The sequence below is a fragment of the Choloepus didactylus genome, chromosome 5 (genome assembly GCF_015220235.1).
Source record: "Choloepus didactylus isolate mChoDid1 chromosome 5, mChoDid1.pri, whole genome shotgun sequence".
NCBI classification, from domain to species: Eukaryota; Metazoa; Chordata; class Mammalia; order Pilosa; family Megalonychidae; genus Choloepus; species Choloepus didactylus.
Window position 1 is genome coordinate 103,834,700 of NC_051311.1, and position 26,144 is coordinate 103,860,843.

General features: G+C 35.7%; 1 protein-coding gene and 1 long non-coding RNA gene across 3 annotated transcripts in view; one reads left to right on the top strand and one right to left on the bottom strand.

Annotated features, from left to right (window-relative positions):
* ABCB1 (ATP binding cassette subfamily B member 1) overlaps positions 1-26,144 on the bottom strand; it is a 242,492-nt gene that overhangs the window by 30,870 nt on the left and 185,478 nt on the right. For both annotated transcript variants that reach the window (XM_037836575.1, XM_037836574.1), the window contains exons 8-18: positions 22,568-22,692; positions 12,199-12,370; positions 10,270-10,383; positions 10,013-10,123; positions 9,691-9,816; positions 9,367-9,570; positions 8,873-9,043; positions 6,601-6,762; positions 5,600-5,776; positions 4,932-5,078; positions 1,865-1,972 (exon numbers count right to left, since the gene is read on the bottom strand). In XM_037836575.1, coding sequence (XP_037692503.1) covers positions 1,865-1,972; positions 4,932-5,078; positions 5,600-5,776; positions 6,601-6,762; positions 8,873-9,043; positions 9,367-9,570; positions 9,691-9,816; positions 10,013-10,123; positions 10,270-10,383; positions 12,199-12,370; positions 22,568-22,692 — 1,617 coding nt within the window. The remainder of the gene's footprint in view (positions 1-1,864; positions 1,973-4,931; positions 5,079-5,599; positions 5,777-6,600; positions 6,763-8,872; positions 9,044-9,366; positions 9,571-9,690; positions 9,817-10,012; positions 10,124-10,269; positions 10,384-12,198; positions 12,371-22,567; positions 22,693-26,144) is intronic.
* The window catches only part of LOC119534340, a 96,478-nt gene that overhangs the window by 30,466 nt on the left and 39,868 nt on the right, over positions 1-26,144 (top strand). The gene's annotated exons all lie outside the window — the stretch shown is intronic.

Genomic DNA, 26,144 nt, shown 5'->3' on the forward strand with positions numbered 1-26,144 from the left:
ATAACCCCCTGCTGACGCAGCTGCCAATCCAGGGAAGAGCAAGGGAGGGATCTGATGGCGTTTAAGCCTGAGATCACTAACGTAATCAGGTTTCCTTGGAAATGATCAGATTAAGGTTTCTGTTATTAGGCTGAATTGAATTTGAAATATCGTGTCCACTACTGAAATATTACTGTTGTTATTTTTGCTGAGAATTAGCCTTGGTTAAATGCTTACTCAGCACCAGATGCTGTACTTTACATACATTATCTCATTAAGCTCTTATGACAACCCTAAGAGGTAGCCGCTAAAATCACTGCTTTACAGAAAAAATTTGAGATTTAGAGAGGTTAATATGTTGCCGGAGACCACAGTTACTAAAGTGGCAGAGTTGGAATCTGGAACTGAAACTGGGTCTATGAGAATCTTAACCAGAATGGGAACCCCAAGCCTGAGATTTAAATCACTCACTGAGCCCTCCCCACCCCGCCCCTATATGTCTGTAAATTGAGGGGTTGGGCATTGGATCATCTTTAAGCAGTGGGCTGTTTGTGTATTTCTGTGGACCTGTAATTCAGAACTGTTGCCTCACCTCTGTTTGCCAGCTCCAGTTTCCCCCAGCACCATTCTTGCCTATAAAGGTACCGGTTCACTTTCTTTGCTTTGCCAATTCACATCCCCAAAGTTCCAAGAGTCTAGCTCAAAGCCTACCTCCCTCCACATTTCTTAACCAACTTCACACTCAGCAATCTTTCCCTTTTCCAAACTCCAATGGCTTTACTAGCCGGTACGACAATCTTGCATAAATAAAGTGTCACATACTCTTGAGTAGTCATATTTTAATTCCCCAAGGAGGCTTTAACTACTCAGTGAAGAAAGAGTTCAGTCTTTTCTCTTTTGCACCGCCTATAAAGTCCAGAACAATGTTCCACCCATAAAAATTGCCATACATGCTTACAATGTTAAATAAAGAAATCTATGCAGGATTTCATCTAAGAAAAATTACATGTGGCACTGTCTGTACATCAGCAAATAATCCGTTCATTAGTAAGTGACTGAGTGCTTCTCTCTGCCTCACACAGGCCAGGCACTTGGTCACTTTATCTTTTAATTCTCACAACTACCCTAAGAGGCAGGCATGATTATCCCCGTTTTATAAATGAAGAAACTGAGATTTAAATTGTTTATATGACTTCCTTGCCCAAGGACACAAAATTAGAAACTGATGGAACCAGAACTAGAAGCTAAGTCTAACACCAAAATCCATGCCGATTCATCATACTAAACGTTTAGAGCTCTTCACTAATCCCTCTGCAATTTCATTTCAGCCAAAATAATTTGCAAACAGTAAAATCCAACTGTTTCCTAACATTTTTGTTTGATGATTAACATTCTTCTATCATTAAAAGAGTTCTTTTCTCCTTTAGCAAAAGTTGAATGATAAACTCTTCAAACATTTCAAAAATCTGTGTGACTTGCTTATGGGGTTTTGTTTATGGTTGTTTTTTGCTTTTAGAACACAGAAAGACATTTCTTTGGATTAGAATTGACTGATGGTACTTATATCTAAAATTCCAGGGCTCCCCAAATCCCATTTCTGAGTCCCCGTCTTTCAGTCATAGTCACCATATTAGATCAAATGCTCTGTCTCCACTGATTTCATGAATAATTCCAGTTGGGGGAGGTAAGAGTGGGGAGGAGGAGGTAAACAAGGAGGCCAAGAGAATCTAAATATCTTTGCTTTATATATGGCAAAGAAACTTGGCTGCTAATACCAAGTTCACAGAGGAGTAGCAAAAGCAAATTATACAGATGCTTATAAATTCCCCCAGTTAAATAATTACGCATTCCCCAAAATGACTAAAGTAAAAATGCAGACCTTTACCTGAAGGAAAAATGTAATAAAAGAAAGAATTCCAAGGACCAGAAACAATAGTGAAAATATGTTACTATTCTGTCGTTTTGTTTCAGGATCCTCATTTCTTGTAAAAACCTGTAAGAAAACATTTAAAAGGTTTTTAGCTCAATCACAGAAGAAACCATTCTGGATCTGTCCCACTGCCCATCTAGTATAGTATTCAGGGGTCAGGAGAGCCTTAGTATAACGGGGTCAGGGTTGGCTTCTTTAATGCCAACCTTAAATGTGCACACATTTGCCCTTCCTTAGAGGACAAGAATGGATCTGTCATTTATAAACTGGAAACGGTCCTTTTTCTTTTTGTACTCTCTCTTAAAGTAACTAGTGCCTCAAGTGCCACACCTCTTGTGCAAACTAGAAATGAGAATATACCCCTCTTCCTCTGTATGGCAATTCATTGTATTCCAATTTGGATACCTTAAATTGTTCCAAGGTGGCTGAAGAAAATCTACCGATGTGATTTTGGAGAACCAGAGAGAGGTGGTCATTCACTCAGCTCAGGCATTTCAGAAAGAAAGGAGGCTCCTTGTGCAGGCCTATCTGTAGTGTGGCCAGTTAGAGAGCCAGTAGGTAACCATAGCAGCTGACCTGGCACCATAAATGGAGATTTTTCCAGAGGTGGTGTGCTGATTTGGAGGTATTATGTCCCCCCAAAACACCATGTTCTTTAATGCAATCTTGTGGGGGCAGATGTATTAGGTATTAGTGTTGATTAGGTTGGAATCCTTCAATTGAGTGTTTCCATGGAGATGTGACTCAATCAACCGGGAGTGAACCATTTTATTAATTATTTCCATGGAATTATGGACTCCACCCATTCAAGATGGATCTTGATTTAATCACTGGGGTCCTAGTAAAGTGTCACAAACAGAAGGACCTCAGAGCAGCTGAGAGTGACATTTTGGAGAGCAGCTGAGACATTCTGGAGACGGCTGCTAAAAGCAGACTTTTGCTGAAACTTGGGAGATGCTAGTGCAGAGTTTGCTCCTGAGAAGCTAATTGGGGACAAAATGCAATGCACAGAAGCTGAGAGAGGAGCTAGAACACAAACCAGGATCGCTGAGGCCAGCCACATGCTTTCCCAGCTAACAGAGGTTTTCCAGATGCCATTGGCCTTCCTTCGCTTGAAGGTATACTTGTGCTGATGCCTTAATTTGGACATTGGACATTTTCATGGCCTTTGGACTATAAACTTGTAACCAAATAAACCCCCTTTATAAAAGCCAATCCATTTCTGGTATTTTGCATAATGGCAGTATTAGCAAACCGGAACAGGTGGGTAGAGGTGCTAATATGAGGCCTTGGGCTTGAGGAACACAGGGACATAGGGAATACCCGCCCCACAGGGAAAGAAAACACACATTTCCCTTCATAGTGTGCCAAAATCAGTCTAGTCACAGAACTACAATCATACCCAACCCAGACAATGTTATCCTTTGGAAAAAGAAAAAGGATTTTAGAAGAGATTAAATCAATTATTCTTGATTAATCATTCCAATAAAAAATAATAGCTAGCAATCAATGAGCTCTACTCTGGGCCAAGCATTATTCTTAATAAGTTCATTTTATCCTATAGTCATCTCCTGAGGTTTATTATGTTATTTTGACAATTTTACACAGAGATAATCTGAAGCACAGAGAGGTTAATTAACTTGCTTAAGGTAAAACAGCCAAATATAAACCCAGGCAATCTGACCCAGAACCCACACTCTTAAATTCTATGTTACATACCCTCAGAGATGGAAAATGCCGATTTCCTAGCCAATATCTAGGAGCTAGTGTGACAGTCCTGGATCACCTACCTTTAGACCTATTGTTATATAAAATCCGTAATTGTTTAAGCCACCATAACCTGAGTTTTTGTTCCATGCAGTCCAAACTATTATTATTAACTGATCCACTTCAATTTTTTCTGATGATGCCACTGTTAACCTCCCTGCCTTCAATACATATGTTAGAACAGGGATCTGCAAACCATGGACCATGGACCAAGTGTTTACATTAAGTTTTAATGGAACACAGCCATGCTCATTTGTCTATGTACTGTTATTAGGTGCTTTTGTGCTACAATGGCAGAATTGAGTGTTTGCAACAGAGACCACCTGGCCTGCAAAGCCTGAAATATTTACCATCTGACCTAGAAAAAGTTTACTGACCCCTGTCTTAGAACATTCACTCCATAAAATCAGGCACTTTTTCTCCTTTCAGTTTTTTTAGTATCTGGGACGAGTACCTGGCACAGAGAAGACACTGAAAAAAATATTTTTGAATGAGTATATTAAACATATGAATATCACTTGGTATAAGTTAGCCAGGCATGAATAGACTTGAATATTTATATCTTTTTTTTAATATAAAATAAAAAGTTAGTATTGGGTCTATGCTTCAATCTCTTTCTGCACAGTGTTTACAGCACATCAACAGTGTCCCCCAGCTTGATGTTTGAACAGTTGTTACAAAACAGAGAGCATTCTTGCCCAGCTTCTGAGTTTTATTGCTGGAAATGCTATTATGGAAATCAGATACAATGGACATATGTCACCCTCAGTTGTTAGGATTAAAACAAAAAGGAACACCTTCTTAACAACTGTGCTGGACATCTTACAGAGGTTGCGTGCTAGGCCTGCTCAAATCCGGACCAGTGTATGTGTTAGAGAATAGCTCTCTCTCCAGCAGGACCTGGCAAACCTGCGGAGAACTCTCTTTTCACACCAGTGATATGACAGTTCGAGAGGTTTTCTCAGAGCCCAGTGACGGCAAGTATGGGAAAGTCATCTAATCGGTTTCATTGACTATTTCAGGGAACTGGTCCCAAGACTCCAGATGGAAATCTACTGCCAGGAAAAAGGAAGGTCCATAAAATTAGCTTTCCTATCACAAACCAGAAATAGAAATTCTTACATCTTCAAAGTTTCATATGGAAGATACATGTTTTTTGTGACTTAAGTATATAGTCACAAATACAAACAGTTCATTCTTCACCCAGGACTCACAACTAAATTAAAGAAAAAGAAAAATGGACATAAACTCTTACCCCAATAATCCTTGAAAATATTACTGAAAATGCTGGTTGCAGACCTCCATTTATAATGGCACAAAATACACCAACCACAAAATAAGGCCATTCGGTTATATTCAGCTTCAAAATCCTCCAAAAGGAAACGGGGGGTACATTTTCATCCTGGAAAACAGAAAATATGACAACAGGCCAGTTTAAAAAATTGATAATTAACTGATTTTATGTTGTAAACAGTTTTCTAGATGCACAATTTTTTTAATGAATTTAACCTATTCCTATATCCTTATAAATTAATGGCTATTTAGCTTCAAATAATAGTGCTGATGGATTCTGTTACATTACTCTTTTATTTCTTAAGAAATAAAAGTTATTTCCACGAACATTTCACTCTTACCTGGCATTTGGAACATGGCAAGAGTATTTTCAAGTAGGGATAAACAGAATAGAAATTTTTATATGTAAAGTCTCCTTGCATTATAAATTCTAAAATTCTTGTCCTGTAAATTCTCATTCTAATATTCTAAACTGATAATGAAATGTTGAGATTTTGTTGTGTGGAGAACTCAGTGGGTCAGGATGATGGCTCTTTGTCCTCAGCCTTTTCCCAAGCTCAGCCCACCAAGCCAGGGAGGGCCACGCTGGGAAGGTACAGGCATAAAAATATTCTGCATCTTCTTCCATACCAGGGTGTCTTTTGTACTAAGCTTTCTGTGTTGGGCTTGTGATGCACCAGTACTCTTGTAAGTTGATCTTCTTCTTATTAGACTGGATCCTGAATCTTTTGGAGACATTTCCAAGGCAACATTTTCACCTTTGGATTCACCAACTTCACTTTCTAATTCAATTTCATTTCCTCCTGTCTAAAATAAACACAAAATATATATAAGCTGGTTAGACTCAGTTAACCAATGAAGATTAATCAATTAATATCAGATATAAAGAGGAAAATGATAGTTTAAATAATTGTAAGAAAGGATGAAGTTTAAACTGCTTTTGTTGTGTGTGATATATTTGAAAAATTTAACATTAGAAGAAGGCTATCTCATTAAATATTCTGAAATAACATGGCGCCCATTCTACGACTCGTATCTAGTCATCTCCTTTTAGTGGGTATTGGATTAATGATATTTGCTTTGGACCAGCACTGTCTACATAAATGTGGTGCAAGACATAAATGAGAGCCACATTTGTCATTTTAAGTTTTCTAGTAGCCACATTAAAAAATGTGAAAAGAGGTAAAATCAATTTTAATTAAATCTTTTACTTAACCCAGTATATTCTAATTATTATCATTTTAACATGTAATCAATATAAAAATTAAACTGAGATATTTTACATTATTTTTTCATACTAGGTTTTTGGAATCTGGAGGTATTTTCCATTGATAACATTTTAATGCAGACATACAATTCAAGTGCTCAATATCTACCTGGCTAGTGGCTACTGTATTGGATAGCCCACATTTAAACCTTTTTAAACTTTTCTTTAATTTTCTCTAATTATCTTTTGTTATTTTTCCTCCAGTCAAGAGAAGAAAATATAGAACACTGGTCTGCTCCTGTATCTCCCAAGTATTTTTCCCTCTTTTCAAGATAATCAATTCAAGTAACACTTATTGTATTAAACACAGCAAAATCAGCTTATACCTCAGATACTTTAGGAACATGCTAAAGTTAAATTATACCTGCATTCTGACAAGATTGAAATAAATGCCTTTCTCTTTCATGAGTTCATAATGATTTCCTTTTTCCGCAATGACCCCATTCTCAAAACCAGCAATGACATCAGCATTACGAACTGTAGACAACCGATGAGCTATCACGATTGTGGTCCTGCCTCTTCTGGCCTAACGGGAGAGGAATTCGGGTTTTGAAAAAATTGGCAATTACATGCAAACAGTTATTCACTCAACTTCTATTTACTGACTGACAGTGCTTTGGTCATTGTGCTATATTATGTAAGGTAGCCTCTGACTCAAACATAACAGTCAATAATCATTTAACATAATGTTTTATTATAATAAATATAAGAAGACAAATAAGATAGTCACTAATTAATGTTATATAATCCTATAAATATTTCACTATCAGCCGAAGTTTGCAATAATACTCAGGGGCTTATACAAACTAAAAAAAACCCAAAGCCCAGGGCCAGCCAGAGCAGATACGGGTCAATGGGTTGTCCTGGTGCATGCCAGCCTGCAGTCTGTCCTGGCTGGAATCGTGAGGTCCCACCACTCAGGACCGTTTGGATGCTCAAGACAGACAATAAATGTGACACAGCAAAGTCCCACACTTCAGTGTCACACTGACCGGGGCTCAAAAATCTTAAGTTTGTCATTTCTGACTCCAGGATTTTATAGAATTCTCTTAACCCATGTGAAGATCAATTTCTTCACATGTACGATGAGGACAATAATAGTACTCACTTTGTAGGGTAGTTGTGATGACTAAATAAAATAATGCACATAAAGCACTTAACACTATGATTTATACATAGTGACTTCTCAATAAATAATACTTATTCCTAAGTGGAAGTGTTATGGAAAAGGTGAAGAGCTATGTAAGTGTTTTTAAATGCCCAATCTCATTTATATTTTCATGTGAAACAGAGCCAACCATAACCAGAACTGCTCTGAGATTTCTTTTACCTTTGTAACTTTCCTAATGCTTAGGGTTTTTGTTATTCTATATTTCTTTGCAGTAACAAGTAATAAAATTCTCAAAACAAACAAACAAAAGGTTTGTCTCAAAATCAGTATGAAAGATGAAAGTGGAAAACCTTAAGAAAAAAATACAATTGAGAAAAAATAGGTGGTAGCAACTAGAAAGTAGACAAAACAATGGATCAGTTCTATAGGTGTTTTAGAGAAAAGGGGGACATGTGGAATTCCCAACAAAAATTACATTCTAGAGAAGATGTATTTTTAAATGCAACCTTTAAAAATTGTTTTTATTTATAATTTAATACATAGTTCCTCTATAGAACAATAAGAAAATATAGGTAGACAAGCACTAAGAAAATACAGATGTGAAATTACAAATAAGCAAAATGAAGAGAAAAAAGGAAGGCATAACCCTTCTGCCTCCATTTTGGTTCACAGAATATTTAATAAACTACTTTTTTCTGCCCTCAGTAATCTATTTGCAGGTTGACAGGATGTTCAAAGGAACATACTGTATTGTTTTGTTATTGGAGAGGGATGGAAGTTGAAACAGATATGGGTTTGTTTTTGAATCCTACTGTGATACCTCAACTCAGAATACCTTTGTTTGAAAGGTCTTCATGTTCCACATTCTCACTGAACTAGCCTGGTTATTACATGCCATGGCCCAAGCACACAGTGCCTGGCATAGAATATACACTCAAATCCTATTTGGTGAATGAGTAATATGGGCTCAAAACTGCAGAAAAGTTGAACTATGTTGCTCATCAAGGACATTTGTGGCTTAGGTAGGGTTCCAACATCACAGGCTCTCTGTCCCTGCCCGGGAGAGAAGAGGTTTCTCATTTCTTGCAGAGTCCTCAAGTAGCATTTAATGTCTTGGAAATTAAATGTGAACCCTCAGATTGTATTTTTCTCTTGCTGACAATATTACAAACTCAAAAAACTTAAATAACAGGGCTATCTCTACAGCTATATTTTCAAGATCACAGTGAAGACCCATTTTCATTTGAGTCTATATTTCTTATTGTTTACTTTAAAATATTTACAAGTACCTTTAAATGAAAATTTATTCATTTCCACTTAAAAAGAACCAGAGAAATAAACAGAAATTAAACAAATGAACAAAGAGAAAAGACTCAAAGAGGGCTGATGCTTTCATTTCGTTAGCTAAAGGAATCACTTAGATATTATTGGAAATGTCCTTTTCTAAGACACATATTACAAGGAATTAACAGTGGGATATTCTTATGCTTACAAATCAAGCCTGTTTGAATTTAGGGTCACAGACCTTATCCAGAGCCACCTGAACCACCGCTTCACTCTCAGTGTCCAAGGCGGATGTGGCCTCGTCCAGCAGGAGGATCTTGGGGTTGCGAACCAGGGCTCTTGCAATGGCGATTCTCTGTTTCTGTCCACCACTCAGCTGGGCCCCTCTCTCTCCAACCAGGGTGTCAAATTTCTACAACATAGAATACACAAAATGATTTAGCAAAAGAACAAGCTTTCTTGGCTCACATTTTAAGTTGGGAAGTAATCCCATAAACAACCCAAGTCTAACAGGCAAAATGGTGCATTTCCTTAAAACACAGCAAAATAACAATCCCAATTTTTAAAAATATGTCTACTATTAGTTGATGCTGCTAGAGCCTTAAAACCTGAAGTAATTTTGACTTTGCTTCTTAGGAGCTCCTCCAATTTATAGTAGTTTCCTAACTTCCTATGTATTGGGCCAGCCTTCTATTCGTTGAACTGCTAGCATGATAAAGACCAAAAATGACTTACATGCGGCAATTTCATGATAAAGTCATACGCATTGGCTTCCTTGACGGCTTTCTCAATCTCATCCATGGTGACATTTTCACGGCCATAGCGAATGTTTTCAGCTATTGTAGTGGCAAATAACACAGGCTCCTGACTCACCACGCCGATAATTTCCCGCAGATACCTTACATTTATGGTTCTAATGTCCTGTCCATCGATACTGACCTGAAATAAAGAAGCAAGTGTGATTTTCATACCTTTATACTTGAAATCTATAATGTCAGAATGATCTGCAATGGTAACTGCTGATTGCTGCAGCGTCTAGCTCAGCGTGAGCCATCTCACCGTGCCCTCCGTGGGGTCATAGAGCCTCTGTATCAGCTGGACTGTCGTGCTTTTCCCACAGCCACTGCTCCCAACCAGGGCCACCGTCTGCCCACTCTGAACCTTCAGGTTGAGGCCCTTCAAGATCTACCAGGACAAATAAAGAAATAAACAAACTTTAATGCAATTCACAGACACGGGGGTCTATAAACTAACAATTTAATTCAACACTAGGTTTAAATACACAACACACACACACACATTTACAATTCCTAAAGGAACATATCAGAAACTCTTTATCCAATACAATGTTTAATTGCTAATTAATCATTTATCTCTGTACCTTAACATCTTTTCGAGAAGGATAATCGAAGTGAACATTTTTGAATTCCAAATTTCCTTTAATATTATCTGGTTTGTGCCCATTCTTCGAATAGCTATCAATGCTTGGCTTCTAAATAAACCAAAATTAAGAAGATTACTAGATTAGAATACCTACTTTTTGTGACATTTTAGGGAGATCTGGAGAAAATTATAAAGAAATTGATTGTTCAACTGGAAAAACTTGGGTAAATGGACAAATGGTCAGCCTAGACTTACGTTATCAATTATCTTGAAGATTTCATAAGCTGCTCCTCTTGCATTTGCAAAAGCTTCAATACTTGGAGATGCCTGTCCAACACTAAAAGCTCCAATTAATACAGAAAAGAAGACCTGAGGAATGGAAAGGAAAAACATCAAGTTATTTAAATAGTCTTTAGTACAATTTCTTTTGTACTTCCTTTTTCTTCTTCTAACATAGCTATTTAAATTTTTAAATGGCAAGGCAACAAATGAATACCAGGTGTTAAATTTTTTTTCAATTCAAAGGCAGAGTCAGTCTTACTTGGCTCAATGAAACAATGACATAAACTCTATAGCACCAGCATATTTTAATAGACTATTTTTATATTACTTCAATGGCTAAGAGTTTTGGTTTATACCATCAGCAGGGTAAAGGGAAAAAACATTAAAAGGAGAGTCAGAAGAGCCAGGCCCCAATCCTGGATTGGCACTAGCTGGCTCTGTGTCTTTAGGTAATTCTCCTAGAATCTCAAGGCCTCGGTTTCTTCACTTGCAAAAGTGGGCAAGAGTCAACTTGTTCACAATACCTAGCAATTTCAGTGTTGTTATATCTTAGACAGTGTATGTGAAAATATTTTGCAGATTATAAAGCACACACACCTAAGGCATTAATCTTTATTAAGTTAGTCTTTTTTTTGCCCACAAGACTGTATACTCTTTGTGTCTGATAACCAGGTTTTTCTTTTTTTTCATTTGGCCCAAATCATTCTCTTGTTGGTTAATACTTGGCATTGTTTCTCTTCTGGGTTACAGAGAACTAATGTCATTATTCATCTCTTTTTAAATCACATGGGAATTATATTACCTAATAATTTACATAGAAGGAACTTTGCTAGGTGATTCTATATTCATTATCCCAGTTCTTCCAATAACACTAAAAGTTAGGGCACACTATTCTCATTGTTTCTGTTTGGCAGAAAAGGTAACTGAGGTTGTGTCCAAAATATCATATAACTCATCAGTGGCCCAGTTGGGATTTGAACTAAGTTTGATACCAAATCCTGTCCTCTTATTCACTATTCTGGATGCCTCTAGTTTGAGAGGCAGATTTGGGTCTAGTGAATAATAGAATTAAAACTGATTATCTACATCATAGATTACATCTCTTATTAGAACCCAGACTCACCAACAGTGCGATTATCCTAATGAAAACTTTTTGCCCCAAGCCATTCCTAACTGAACAGCCTCACAAGTTTTGGATGAGACAACAGTGTAAAAAAACAGAGGCAATTATTACATCTATATTATAAATCTAATTCCTGAAAGAGGGAACTGTTTTAAGGTGCTAAACAAAATATCTGTCATTAACTAAATACACTTGTGCTTGGCCTATGAAAAATAAATTGAGTGACTCTCCTAACAGTATGTACTTTATTAGATCAAGATACAAATTAAGCTTTGTGAATTATTTCATTGTCTTTAAATAAAAGAGGATGGCATGAAATGGGCAAGCCTCCAAATAAAATATTCTTTTAAGAAGAGTACCAATTAATGCTTTCATATATTTTGGAGGTGGATTCATTGTCATTCAAAAGATTTGAAGAGAATTTAAACTGTATATTTTGCCCTTTGTTGTTGTCAATAGTAAATCATAAAATAAAAGTGAATTGCTTAGCATAGAGTCTGGCACAAAGAGACAATCTCAACAAATGAGTTTGTGCTGTAGAGATTTGTAACAACATTATTTAGGCTACAGAAGAATTTCTATAAGGGATCTGCAAAACAGACAACAAAACTGGTAGTTGAGTGCAACTAATTTCCTTTCCACTTTCTAATATAATACTGCTTGTTTCTTTAGGTTATTCAATAGTTGTTCAAAATAGGTCCTTCTAAAGTCAAGCCAACCCCACTCAATTTCATTAGCATTTTCAATAATGATTCACTCCTTAATACAGCATCACTTACAGTGAGTACTTGTCCAATAGAATATTCATTTGAGAGTACCAGAGAGGTCCCATACCAGAATGCCAGAGCATATGATGCATAGATCAACAGGAAAGCAGCACCAATAGAGATATTGGCTGTAATAGCTTTCTTTATTCCAATTCTTTTAGCTTCTTCTAAATTTCTGTTGTACCTGGGAGAAGAAAGAGAAGTCCTCAAATATACTCAGAAATCTCATGAAAATGTGTCAAAGTACATACAAGGACATGCCAGGCAAGCATGATGGTTATGAGTTCTTAGAACATGCCCAAACTGTGGTAAATGTTTTAAATGTATTTTCTCCTTTTGTCCTTATATTGACCCCTTTTGTAGAAGAGGAAACTGAGGCTCATAGAAATCTGTGTGTCGGGGGGAGGTGGGAGGGGGGATCTTCTAAATGCCTGCTTCTTCCCTGGCTTTAGCAATAATGAAATAAGTGAAGCAATATTTTGCAAACTTCTAGAATTGTCTTTTTTCATACACAAGACAAAAGCGATGAAAATATTTGCATCTTCCGTTCAAACTCTGCATGTCTCTCTAGATAATTAATAAAATGGAGATACAGTGCCAGAATGTGCTAAACATGAGTCATTTAACTCTATGCCTTAAGGAAGCTTTGCAGACAGTTGCTCCTTGTCCTGTCTCCCTCTGAGACTGCTATAAAGACCAAATTAGAAGATACCCTGTGAGAGCATTTCAAGAGCCTCAAATTTGATATACTTTTTACATGTAAATAAACTGAGTGTTTAATTTATTTTACTTCCATAGACTTTTTAAAATCACTGACCTACAAAAATTACTCAGCTGAAAAAAATTTAATTCAGCCTCATTCATGAGTGTACCCTTAATTAGCCTTTCTACATATTGCCTATATATCATTCCCTCTGTCAATTCTTCCCAACATTTTCATGTCATAACCGCTTACTGTTGGAGAAAAGGGCTTAGGCCATCCCAGGCTTTCCTGTCAGCTTCAAGGACAGAGGGAATCAAAATCTCAGCATGTAAACTGTTCACAACAAAAAGCTCTGTCCTATATTAGCCAAATTTGGAGAATACCCATTAATACTTCCTGGGGCAAATACAATGAATTACATAAAAGAAGGCAAAAACAAGCAAGCAAGCAAACAAACAAAAACAATGTTGAAGTTCACAGACAGATTTCCTTTATCCAGTTCTAATGACTTAAAGCTTTTTTCCAAATAATTCAAGCACTTTTTTGAGCCATTGGAGTGTGGTTAACTTCTGGAGTTAAAGCTAAAGGAGATGGTGTCTGTAACTTGAACTGCATTTGAAAGGATCACAGCAGGCTATTCTGCTAAAAAAGAGGTGTGAGATAAGCTAATGGGCCCAGATTTAAAGAAAAAGATCTTTGCAAATACGGAAAAAATAAAATGATTAGGGAAATAAAACGGATTATAAATTAGCTTCAAATCTTTCTTTATTCTCTTAATCCCTATTTCTTGTAGAACCTAGAACATCCACCTTGCTAAAAGAAGGAACTCATAAGTAACTGCTGAAATTGAAGAACTACTTCCATAAAGAATTCATATTTTGAGGTCTCAGACCCATAAAATACAAGACCATTTAAATATTAACTGCATTTATTAATTCTTTGAAGGATTTGTTCCATTAGTTAAAATTACAGCAGAGTTCAAGTCATATCCAGATATAAGCAGGCATTCTTTCTTGAATTCTTGACTTTTTCGTAAAACAAGCTACTTTAAAACAGTTACAAAAGCATGCCAAATGACATTTTCATAATAATCATAATAACCTTGACTATAAACAGAACTTTATAGTGATAAAATATCAATACATTTTTAGTTTCTTTCCCAAAAATGTAAATCTCCAACTTGCCTGCTATAACCTTTAAGCAAAAAAAAATTTTTTTGTGAAGTGCATTTCAATGATTGTTATATATCTCCTACTTTATAAGTAATTGATCTGAGATTAAAGGTATTACTAGACATCATGATTACATGTAAGGAACTTTAGCACTTTATGACTCACTTCCTGTTATCCCTTCAGTTCTTGCTTACCAAGACTAATGTAGCAATCATTTCACTGATAGGATGTTGTCCCATGCAGCCAGAGGAAACATTTGCACAGGAAGCAGCAGCAATAGGGAAGAAATCATTTAGATATCAGAAAAGATAAATGAATGTAAGAAGAGGATAAGGAGGGAGGAAACATAAACAATACTCTTTTACATAAAACCAGATACTCATTAAAAGCTTAAGGATGAAAATGGTAATTAAAGTTAAAAGATAAAAACATTGTTCTTTACAAAAAATTGTTGTTCTTAAATATTATGAAATGTATTTATCAGTGATATGAATAGACACTTATGAGAACAAGGAGAAATTTTGGTTAAGCAAATAGAAATCAATGCTAATAGGTAAAAATGTATTTGTGACATACACACGAGAAAAAATATCATTTTTAGATTAAGAAGAACAAAACTATTCTATAATTCTATTGAATTATATTTATTTAAAATGCAGGTGAAATTTCCATTCCCAAAAAGCCAGGTACCTCCTGTACCTGCTAATATGAAGAGAAATCCAGACTAAAACCTTGATTACTTGCCTATGTAAAAATCAAGAAGAGGGAAGGTAGAAGAGCTGTTTTTTTGTTTTGTTTTGTTTTTTGTTTTTTGTTTTAACAAGGGGGGCAGGGATTATGTTTGGTCTGAGAATAGTCCTATCAATTCTACTTGTAAATTGTCTCCAGTCGAAGTATTTGTCACTGTTCCCCAGACTTCACTCTAGATCAGGCCACCATAATCCCTCTGGGGTGGACTACAACAGCCTTCTCACTGTTTTCCCTGCTTCCACACTTGACTCAACCACTCACCACACCACAGAGTAAAGATATCACAACTACTGCAGCTTCCTGTGCCCTTGGAATAAAATCCTAACTCCTCACCATGGTCTACATTCTGACCCTGCCCACCTCAACAGACTCTCTTCACCCCAATCTCTCCCCACTCAACTGAGCCCAAATCACACAAGCTTGCGATATTTCTGGAACATACCAAAGTCGTTGTCATTCAAGAAATCTGGAAGACTCCTCCCCACCCATCCCATCCCTACAGCCACCATGGCAGGCATTTTCTCATTCCTCATGGCTCAGCCTAAATGAAACCTCCTCAAAGAGGACCTGACATCACATTTAAAGTAAATTTGCCCTCCCCATCCTCATCACCACACACTTTGATTCTTTCAGAGCACATGTAAAAATATATATGTAAGTGTATAATTTAGTTCATTTCTTCAATGATTTCTTTCCTATCTTTCTTCCTACTATCCTCTTTCCCTCCCTTCCTTTTTTGTCCATCTAACTCTTTTGACTGAGGATTACATAAGGGTAGATTGCTATTCGCTAATGAAAACTCAGAGCCTAGCACAGTGCTCAGTATGTAATAGGTGCTGGATAAATTTGTTGAATGAGTAAATTTTCAAGAAACAGCCAAGATGGAAAGAACCTTAGGCATTCAGATTGCATCTACTCTTGATCTCCAGAACTTATTTCAATTCTCCAGGGGATAATGTCCTTTCAGAGAAATACTCCAGTAACTAATATCTTCTGAAGAAATGATTCTACATGAAATGAATCTCTGAGTATAGCTGTATAAGCCCATTTGCTCTTATTCTATTTTTTAAAGTTAATGAAAAGTTGATCACTATCTTTTTTAGGAAAATTCTTTCTGTACCTAATTAATTAAAGCACTCCCATTTAAAAAAAATCTCAATTTCCTTTAAATTTTATTGAACTAAACTGATCACATTTATCTAAGTCCTGAATGTTGTCCAGTCTATAATTTGATAAAGTATCCCAGAGAGGAATTGATAAACTTAGAACATAAGGAAAGATACAGGTTTCCTTTTTGTTACAGTTATGTAGAAGCAAACAAATTCATTTTACTGTTTCTATTTTTAAGTTATGAAATGTTTTAATATTCAGGAAAAGAGGGGGAAACATTATATACACATAGGCATGCAGCAGTGAAATTAAAGACACTTGACATTTTGCCTCCTTTACCACTACCTCTTCTCCCACTTCCTCCCCAGAGGTAGTTACATGGTAAGAATCTTTCCACGGAGGTTTCAGATTCTTAATACATTTGAATGTATCTATCAATAATATATTCCATTTTTGGTATGATTTAAAAATTTTTATGGATAGTATTATACTGGAAATATCCCTTGGCAGCTAGCATTTGTGACTCAATATTGTGCTTTTAAGATTCAATCATGATGAAAAATAGGTATCTCGTTATATATGTTAACTAATCCATGGTATTCAATTGTATAAATAAGCCCATTTTACTTATCCATTTCCCTTTGAAGGACAATTAGGTTATTTCCACTCTCTCACTATTATTCAGAACACTGCACTGCACATCCTTGTACAGGTATTCTTGTGAAATGTGTATGATAGTTTCAAGGTGGATATCTCAAAGTGGGATTTCTGGGTTGTAAAGTGTGCAGACTTCAACTTTACCAGGCATCACCAAAGTGAGCATCTAAGTGGTTTCCATCCATTTACAGATTCACTGGCAGTATATGAGTGTACCCATGACCCTTTATTGGTTTTGACAGTTCAGTGGGTGTGAAATGGTATCTCATTGTGGTTTCAGTTGTCTTTTCCTGATTACTCATCAGCTTGAGCATTATGCTTATGTGCAATTCAGGTTTCCTCTTTGGTGATTTGCTCCTTTATATCCTTTGTCCATTTTTCTCTTGGGGTGTTTGTCTTTTCTTATTCATTTGTAAGAATTCTTCATCTATTCTGAATAACAATATTCTGTAATTATATACATTTAAAATGTATTCTTTCAGTCTATGCCTTATATTTGCTTAGAATATCTCACCATACTGAAAATATCTAATGTAATCAAATATATCAATGTTTTTTTCTATGGTCTTATTTAAGAAATCCACCTCCACTCTGCTATCCGAGAAGTAATCTGTGTTTTCTTCTAGAAGTTTTAAAATTTTGTTTCTTATACTTAAATCATTAATACATTTGGTGTATATTTTATGAATGGTGTGAGCTAAGGTTTATATATTTATTTTTCCACAGGGAAACCAATTATCCCAGCATTTTTACCTAGCAATTCATCCTTCACTCACTAACATAAATCAAGTTGTCATAAATCAAGTTTCCATGTGCAAGAGGATTGCCTTTAGGCTTTCCATTCTATTTGTCTATTTGTCCATCTCTGTGTCTCCACCACACTGTGTATTTTTTAACAGCTGTATTGAGATGTAATTCACACACCCTACAATTCAACCATTTAAGGTATACATTTCAATTGCTTTTAGTGTATTCACAAAATTGTACCACACTATTTTAATTACCCTAGCTTTATAATAATTATTGCTGATGGTACAGCAAGCCTATCTTTTCTCCACCCTCCTTCACCTTAACCTCTTTTATCTTAGATGTGCTTGACCTGTTCCTCTTCAATGCATATTTTATCTTCATATTGGCAAAGTTCTTAATAAAACCCTGTTGGTGTTCTGATGGAATTCTTAATTCTTGGTGACTTGAATATTCACAGAAATGATCCTTCCAATAACTTGGCCTTGCAATTCCTTGAACTCCTACTGTCTGATGATGTTTTTTTTCCCACTACTATTTTTAGCCTTTCACTGGCTTAGGATCATATTCTAAACCATAAATGGCAAACCCTCCACAATCTCAACTGCATGCTTATCACTATCTAATCATCCCATTACATGTTTCCAGCTTATTTCCTTTACTTCCCCACCTCTAAAAATTCTCCACTGACCTACTCAATCTATTAATCCTACTGGCAATTTACTGCCTTGACCCCATAATGTCCTTTCCCTCCTTCCCACGTAACATTCTATATATCATTATAGTTTTTATTGCTAATAATAATCACACCTTTAAAATATTATCATATTCCTCAAATGTAGGGTGCAATTAATTGTAAGGAGTAATGTTATTTTGTGAACAATTAAGAAAGAGGCTTAACAGGAGACTCCAAATATAGCTGGGACTCAAAGGGCTACAGCTTTGGAGTAATAAACAACACACATACCAGACAGAGAGGGATAGCAAAGGAACTTGCATGTCTCAACCTTGACACCAAGTAAAAGAAGGAAAAAACAATCTTTTCTAAGAATCTGAACCATAAGGCAGTACTTGCAGGTGTGCAGTATGAATTGACATTGCCAGTGTGGTCCAAAAAACACCTAGTTAGAGAATTTAGTGTATGGTGGTCTCATTGAATGTGAATGGCAGATGCAAATGCAAATCCTCCCTGGAAGAACTTTGTGTCAATCCAGACCCAGAGAAATTATAAAATGATACTGATTGTAGGATTCATCTGCGTTTTAGAGATGATGAATTGTGAAAAATATGAGCATCTTAGAATTAAGAAAATACTATAAATTTTCTAATTGTTGTTGCTGGCTTATAAGAATGGCATTTATTTTGAATTGTGATCAGTTATCCATCAATCTTATTGTAATTTGTTCTTTGTAGAGATTCTATAAACTAATTTGTAGAAATTCTTGGAATTTTTATGTAAACAATCAAATCACATGTGACTAATGATAGTTTTGCTTCTTGTTTAATCCTTATAGCTTTTATTTCTTTTTTGTTTTGTTTTTATTATTTTTACTCTTGTTTCTTCGATCCTATTATATTATCTAGCACCAGTAAAATACTAACTAGAAATGGTGCTAGCACACATACTTGTCCCATTCATTATTTTATAGTAGTGCTTTTAACATTTCACCATTAAGTATGATATTTCCTGCAGGTCTCTGGTATATACTCTTTATCAGGTTAGTTTTTGTCATGGATGATATTTAATTAATGCTTTTTCCTTATCCATCAAAACAATATGTTTCTCTCTTTTTATCAGTTAATGTGGTTAATTACAGTAACAGATTTCTTAATAGAAAACCACCTTTGCATCCATGGGATAAAGGCAACATGTTCAGAATAATTTTTTTTTAATCTGATGATTCTTTTCACCTATTGATGGATTTGGTGTTCAGCTAGTGTTTCATTTCAAATTTCTGCATCTATATTTATAGGTAAAATTGTCATATTATTTCTGTCTGGTGTGGTATCAAAGTCTCACTAGCCTCATAAAACGAACTCACAAACTTTTGCTTTCATTTTAATTCTTGCAACAATTTGTGTAAGACAAAGGTTATTTCTTTTTAAACTTTTGATAGAACTTTCCTGCAAAATTATCCGGACCTGGTGGGGTATTGTTTGCTTATTTATGTGTGTATGTGTGGCATGTGCTTTAGTATATATGGGTTGGGAGATATGGGGAGATTTTTAACTTCAGATTCAATTCTTTTAATGATTATAGGTTATCTTTTTCAGTTAGTGTGTTTTTTTTTAATTCAGTTTTATTGAGATATATTCACATATCATACAAGCATCCATGGTGTACAATCATTCAGTTAATGTTTTAACTAACATTTTTCTAAGATATTATCTGTTTCATAAGGGTTTTAAAATTGGTCTAAAGCTATGCTTTTTTAAATATATTTTTTATCTGTAGCAATTTTTCCTTATTCACACTTTTTTGTTCCTAATTAAACTTGCCAAATACTTTGTTGTTTCATTAATCTTTTCAAATAATTAGTTTATTGAGTAGTCAATCCTGAACTTTTTTACCTTTATTTTCTATTTTAAATTAATTTTTACTTTTATCTTTATTATTTCTTTTTTATGCTTTCTTATTCTGTTGGGCTTTTTCTAACTTTTTAACTTGGATTCTTAGCTTATTAATTTCAGCTATTTTTCATGTCTTCTACACCCTAGTATTATCACTGAACTAGGATTCTTTTTTTAAAAAAACAAACAAACAAAAATGCTTCAAATGCAATAGCCACACTCTAAATACAAAAAGCACTTACAATTCAACTCAACACAAAAGCTTGTGAGAAATGTTATGGGGAACTGAAACATCTTACAAAAAGTTACATTAAAGATGATTTTGTGGTTTGTGTGGTTTGTAGTCTGTTGTTTCATTTCAAGAGTGCGACTCTTCTTAGGTCACCTAAACTCAGCAAAGGAATGGTTATCTTGAGAAAATATCAACAGCACACCCACAGTAAAAAGTGACAAATTCTACAAATTAAAAAAGAAAAAGCACCCCCCTCCCCCCCAAAACAAAATCTGTCTCTGCTTCCTCCCTCCACAATTTGCTTTTTAAACTCATGGTTTCTTTCTGTCTTATTTATTTATGTATTTATTCATTCATTCATTCATTCATTCACTCCTTAAAAGTAGACAGTAAAACAGCTACTGGAAGAATTTAAAACAAACTGCATGAGGGTAAGGGTGAGGGTGTGGGAAGCTGAGGGGCTGGAGCAGGGCTAGGAGGAATGGCTGGGAAGGGGTCTTCCCTTCAGTCACTGTATCCTCACTGTGTGACCAAAGAAGAGGGAAGTATTCTTGAGTCAAAAAGGAAGAAAGGAGGAAGAGAAGGAGGAAGTGGGGAGGGGGGGTGGTTTAACAGAAAATAAAAGGTGACTGTTGTCTGTTTGAATCCAAAGAGAAATGCCTGGACCTGAGTGGGGGGCAGAAGTCCCTCGGAGGGGAGGCAGGGGCTGGAGAGAAGCTGGGCAGGCAAGCAGCCCTGGGATGACGCTGTCCCCCAGCACCACGGGACCTGGTGGGGGTAGAGGAGAGAGCCTAGGCGGGTGCTCCCATGAGGCATCCTTGCTACTGTGTGCGTGCCCTCCTGTGTGTCCCCAGAGTAGCTCCCATTGTGGTTTTGGTTGTATGGCAGCCATTGGCCCTGGTTCTCATGTACCAGTTCCACTGCTGGATATACTGCCTAACGTGAAATTCGCAGTTTGGGGGAGAGATAGTTCCTTAGTCCACAGTATAGTGTAAATTCAGACCCCAAGTGCACATAAGACTTGGGCCTCAGGTTTGGATTTCTAGGCAGAAGGAGATAAGCTTTCTGGTTGTTTCCCTATGCTAATGGGCATATTATTTTTCTTGTCCATCTTTCCACTGAGAAAAACTGGGAAAGCATCCCAAATTCAAATTTTCATTTTATTCTCTGCCCAAATATCAACCAGTTGGAAAGGACTTTTCTGGATAACCTCTTTATGACTCTCTTTTATTAAAGTGCTTTATTTTCCCAAATAATATTTACCCCATCTGGTATATTAGATATTTGCTTATTTGTGGTTGTCTGTACCTCTTCCCTCCCCCTTCTAGAATTTAAGATCCATAAAATAGCAGAGCCTTTATTTGATTGTGCATTTGCCTGCTCATTAAAGCAATGCTTCTCATTTTATTAGTCAGACATATTTTGAGACAAGAGCAAAATCCTAGCAAAAATCAAGGTAGAACTTAGACATTGCTTGCATTTGAACGATGGCCCTTAGCCATAAATTATTCCCAGAGGGCATCTTTGCAGATGTGAAATGTATCATGTTAACAGAAGAGTAGCCCAAACACATATATACAGTTTAAAGAATAATTACAGTGAGCACCCATGTAAGCCCAACTGGGGTCCAGAGCACTGTCGGAACCACAGAAGTCCCCTGCCACATGCCCCACTCTTACCACACAACCCAAGAAGTAACCATTATTTTTATTTAATCATAAAAATTCCCTTGTTTTTACTACTAGTTTTACCACCCAATGTGTAGACTTCCGAACATCATAATTTGATTTTTCCAATTTCCAAAAAAACGTTCATAATATTAAAATATTATCTCTATTAAATTTTAAATAAACTTTGTTGCTTAGAAAAAAACTGATCTGATGAATACTGCATATTTCAATGCAATCGGCATTTATATGCTCAGAAATCTCCTAATAAAAGGCAACAGTTGCACAGAAAATGCTAAGTAACATAAAATAATGAAGATTTTGGACTTTTGGGTTATATTTTTGTCTCCCACATCATGGAGCATATCCCAACTGATTGGGGGCCTGGGCAGGAGGGGAAATCAACACAGATTAAGATGTCCCCATAGATTTTGCACAAAATACTCATTCCATCTTAGAGAATTAAGAATTAACTTGGGCAAACAAAAAAAAATTATTATAGATATAGAATGTTTCTGCCTCAGGAAATGATTTTTCTGTCACTGTCTATCTAGGAAATCCTAGAAAATCCTTTGAATTAGCAGATATGAGAACAGTACAACTAGAATTAAAATTTCTCCAGACTATTAGACATGCTGTAATAGATTCATTAAGCTCCTTAAGGAAACCTATGTATTGGAGAATATTCTTATAATCAACACTGTTAACCTGAGGAACATATAAGATGACACAGAATTTAACATTTCTAACAACTTAAAAAAGAAACTCAAACCTTTCAAGTTCTTTCTTTTGTCCTCCAAATGCAATCACCGTTCTAATTGCTGCTAAGACCTCTTCAGCTACTGCTCCAGCTTTTGCATATGCCAAGAGTTCTTTATCAGTAAATGAAGACAATATCTGTTAAAAATGCAATTTAAGATCATTGAAAATTTTCAACAATTTTCTCTTTTGTAAAATAAAATCAATAGACAAATATCTACTTGTAGTCTAATGTATGCACAGAACAAAATCTTTCACTCTTATCTTTCATCTTGTTTTATTTTACATGTATATAATATGTATATTTTAAATGTATGCTATATATATTTTAATATATGATGATATATAGTCATATGTATTCATTCTATAAGCTATCTGTAATCTTTCTGGAGTGACATGGGGTATAATGAATTAGATCAATTAGAATTTTACTTTCCCACTGAACACTCCATGGATCTTCATCAAAATATAAGTGGAACTATTTTGGAGATGTTAAATTTCAGAAAAGAATGTTTATACTATACTATAATCATAAACAAATACAGAAGAAAGGCAGTGTATCATGAAAATATGTGTATGTGTAACACAGCAATGGCTGTCAAGGTGAGAGGTCGGAGGAGGGCAGTCTATGTGGTGACAAGACTTCAAGAAGATGTCACATGCCGGGGGAAGCAGTGACTGGTGCTTCTAGGCAAAGGAATACATTTCAGCCAAAGGGAGGTCTTTGTTTTAGGATGCTCTCCAATCCTTCTATTTGGTTCCTGGGCATTTAGTCTGTGAAAAGGACAGTGCTGGGCACTGTAAATACACAGGATTTTATTAATTCCTCCTAACTGTACAGTAAAGTAGGTATTATTTCCCCCACTTTATATATGAGGAAGTAGGGGCATGAAGAGGTGAAGTACTTTGCTATTAAGTGAAATAGCTAGCATCCAAGCCTGAATCCGTATGGCTTCAAAGCCTGAATTAACAGCCACTGGACTGAATCTCTCTCTGAAACCAACCACTGACACGTGAAATTGGGTCCTACCTACTGTTTGTAGCTAGAATGTCAATGTGGTACATTATCCAAATAAAGACCACAAACAACAAATTTATAATAAAATTTGGATTAAACAATATTACACTTCAATAAAAATTCTTAGGTATTGTGGACTCATTTGTGTAAGTAATATTGGTCTATTCCTTCTTGGCATAAAAACCTCAAAACTTGTTTTTAACAGTTCCTTCCTTTCTTTGCTGTGTGTGAAAGTAAAAGGAGCTTTAGCAGGAATAGGATTGGGTGGGTGAAGGGAATTGAACATTTATTGACTTTTTTCTATGTGCAGACACTTTTTGAGAGCTTTGTGTATACCTGTTTTCATTTAATCCTCACAAACTCCTCTAAGGTAGAAATTACTACAAATATTTACAGCCATGATTGCACAGGTAATACTAATAAGTAATAGGGCCTGCAAGGGAATGCAAAAGAATGCAGACACCTATGAGTCTATGTGTCAGGTTCAAACAACTTGATCTTTGGGAAAAGAACCGGCTTTGGAATCAGAGAAGTGTTTTTTCACATCCCACTGCTCCAACTCTAAGCTTGTGATCTTGGGTAGTCTTGGCCTCCTGGAACTGCTGCCTCTACATACAAAGAGGAGAAAATATTTCCTAATCTATAGATTATAAAATAATCTATAAAAAGGCCCTAACAAAGTTCCTGTTACGTAATAGCACAGAGCAGCTAGTCATTTTCCTTTTCTTCCTCTTCCCTTATTATGCTTCATTATGCTACTTACTTCTAGGGTGGCTTGATAAAAAAAGATAACAACAGGAAGATAATAAAAAAATACTTTTGAATTAGGAACTTAAAAATATGCCATTTTACTTATTGTTAACATGCCAAGGACCATACAGAATTTAACAAACCTGGCTCTCACCCATTTCCATGACTTTCCACAATTATAAAGAGAAAAGACTATGGTAGACTCTATTCATTAAGTCTTTATTTCTTTAAGAGATTGTGTCTGTTAAAGGGAAAAAACCCTCCAAACTATTTTATGGGATATGAAAGGCCAACTTTCACTTTTCCTCCAATATAAAATTAACAGAATGATGATACTTCATCATCACGATTTCCATATCAACATATAAAGTTTCACTAACCCATCACTTCTTCCAAAGGCTGATAACCACTTAAACAAATCCTAACTGATATGAGGTTGAATTGTATGAAATTGTCATTTCTGTAAGTTAAATGCTTTTTATAAGCAATTTTGCATTGTACAAACTAATATAATCAGAAACAATATTTTTGACCACCATAAATATTTTTACCTACAGCTTTATTCCTTTTATTTTTCGATGTAATAAAAAGGAATGAAGTTCTGACACATGCAACAACGTGGATGAACCTTGAAGACAGCATGTTGAGTGAAATAAGCCACACACAAAAGGACACATACTGTATGATCTCACTGATATGAAACAGAGTAAGCAAACTCACAGAGTCAGAATCTAGAATATAGGTCACCAGAGGATGTGCTGGAGATAGGGAATTGGAAGTTAAGGCTTAAAAGATAGTGTTCCCATCTGGAATGATGGAAATGTTTTGGTAATGGATGGTAGTGACGGCAGCACAAAATTGTGAATGTAATTAACAGCTCCAAATTTATATCTGAATGTGATTAAAAGGGAAAATATTAGGTTGATTATATGGTAACAGAATAAACATTTTTTAAAAAATCCATGGAACTACACAGTGCACCCAAAAGTACACCATGGACTATAGTCAATAGTAGAATTATAAAAATGTATTTTATCCACTGTAACAAATGTTCTACACCAATTCAAGGTGCTAATAATAGGGTGGTTATGGAACTTCTTTATTTTATGCATGAATGTTCTGTATACTTACAACCTCTCTAATTCTTAAATTTCTGAGGAATCACCAAACTGTCTTCCACAATGGCTGCACCATTTTACATCACTTTACCAGCAATTATTGAGTGTTCCTATTTTTCCACTTCTTCTACCATACTTCTATTTTCCATTTTAAAAATAATAGCCATTACAATGGGTATGAAATGGTATCTGCTTGTGGTTTCGATTTGCATTTCCGTGACAGCTAATGAAGTTGAGCATCTTTTTATGTGCTTTCTGGCCATTTGTATGTCTTCTGTGGGGAGATGTCTATTCAAGACATTTGCCCATTTTTTTAATTGGGTTGTCTTTTTTTTTTTTTTAAGTTGAAGGATTTCTTTATATATTCTGGATATTAAACCTTTGTTGGATACATAGTCTCCAAATAACCTCCCATTTTGTAGGTTGTTGTTTCACATTCATGTTGAAGTCCTTTGAGGCGCAAAGGTTTTTAATTTTGATGAGGTTCCATTTACATATTTTTTTTTCTTTTGTTGTTTGTGCTTTGGGTATAAAGTCTAAGAAACCATTGCCTAATAAAAGGTCCTGAAGATGCTTCCCTATGCTTTCTTCTACAAAGTTGATAGTTCTGGCTCTTATATTTAGGTCTTTGATTCATTTTGAGTTGGTTTTTATATAAGGTGTAAGATATAGGTCCTCCTTCATTCTTCTGCAAATAGAGATCC